General features: G+C 59.2%; 1 protein-coding gene across 1 annotated transcript in view; it reads right to left on the reverse strand.

The window, feature by feature from the left end:
- Positions 1–229: 229 nt before the first annotated feature.
- The window catches only part of ETH_00043290 (uncharacterized protein), a gene marked incomplete at both ends in the record, with an annotated part of 987 nt that continues 252 nt past the window's right edge, over positions 230–964 (reverse strand). Inside the window, 2 exons of the mRNA XM_013375974.1 lie at positions 230–341; positions 538–951. Of these exons, the coding sequence (XP_013231428.1) occupies positions 230–341; positions 538–951 (526 nt within the window). The remainder of the gene's footprint in view (positions 342–537; positions 952–964) is intronic.

Here is a 964-nt window from a genome sequence, read left to right on the forward strand (position 1 = left end):
GTCAGCGCAGACACCCCGCCCGCCGCCCCCGACGCCGCCCGATCCGCCCCGAAACACTCCCCTCCCTCCGCAACTCTTTTCTCCGCCGCATTCCCCGCGCAATTTCGCCCCTAAAAACCCAATTTGCTCCCCACTCCGCCCCTCCGAACCCCAGAAGCCGCCCCTCCGCGCCCCGCCGACGACGACGCCCGCGCACCCGCGCCTTCCTTGAAACTCCCGCAAGCGCAGCTCACAACCCCCAAACCAACTTCTGATTCTTCCTTTTCTCTTCTTCACTTCCTTCTTCCCTTCCTTCCCCCAATTTCAAACGCCTTCCCCCCGGCCGCCGCAAACAACCCCAGCTGCGCCACCAGCCGGCACCCGCAACCCTCTCCCCCCAAATTCTAAATTCAAATTTCCCAATTCCCAAAACTCCAAATTCCCCTCTTTCCCAGACGCCACGTGTGCACACACTCCGCGACGACGGTGAGACGCGCTGCAGCCGCCGACGAGGTCACTTTTGAACAAAAAATAAAATCAAGTCTTCTAGAAATGCACTTCTCGAAAAAACCTTCTTGAGAACTCTTCCAGCGCATCTGCATGCAGAGGCCACACCTTTCCAACTGTTTCAAACCAGTCACCCTCAGCCCATGCAATCCGTCTCCCGCAACAAATCCCAAATGCTCGCTTACATCTAGCTGCTGCTCCTGCTGCTCCTGCTGCTCCTGCTGCTCCTGCTGTTCCTGCTGCTCCTGCTGTTCCTGCTGCTCCTGCTGTTCCTGCTGCTCCTGCTGTTCGGCGTTTGGATTCGCGTTTCTGCGGCTGCAGCGGCAGCTCGCGGTTGTTCCAGCTGCTGCCGTCTGCTGCTGCTGCAGCACCTCGCAGCTGTTACCTTGCTTCTGCTGCTGCAGCAGCAGCTCGCAGTTGTTATCGTCCTTCTGCTGCAGCAGCAGCTCGTGGCTGTTGTCGTCCCTCTGCTGCTGCA

Source organism: Eimeria tenella, genomic scaffold (genome assembly GCF_000499545.2).
Source record: "Eimeria tenella Houghton genomic scaffold, Eth_scaff3042, whole genome shotgun sequence".
Taxonomy (NCBI): Eukaryota; Apicomplexa; class Conoidasida; order Eucoccidiorida; family Eimeriidae; genus Eimeria; species Eimeria tenella.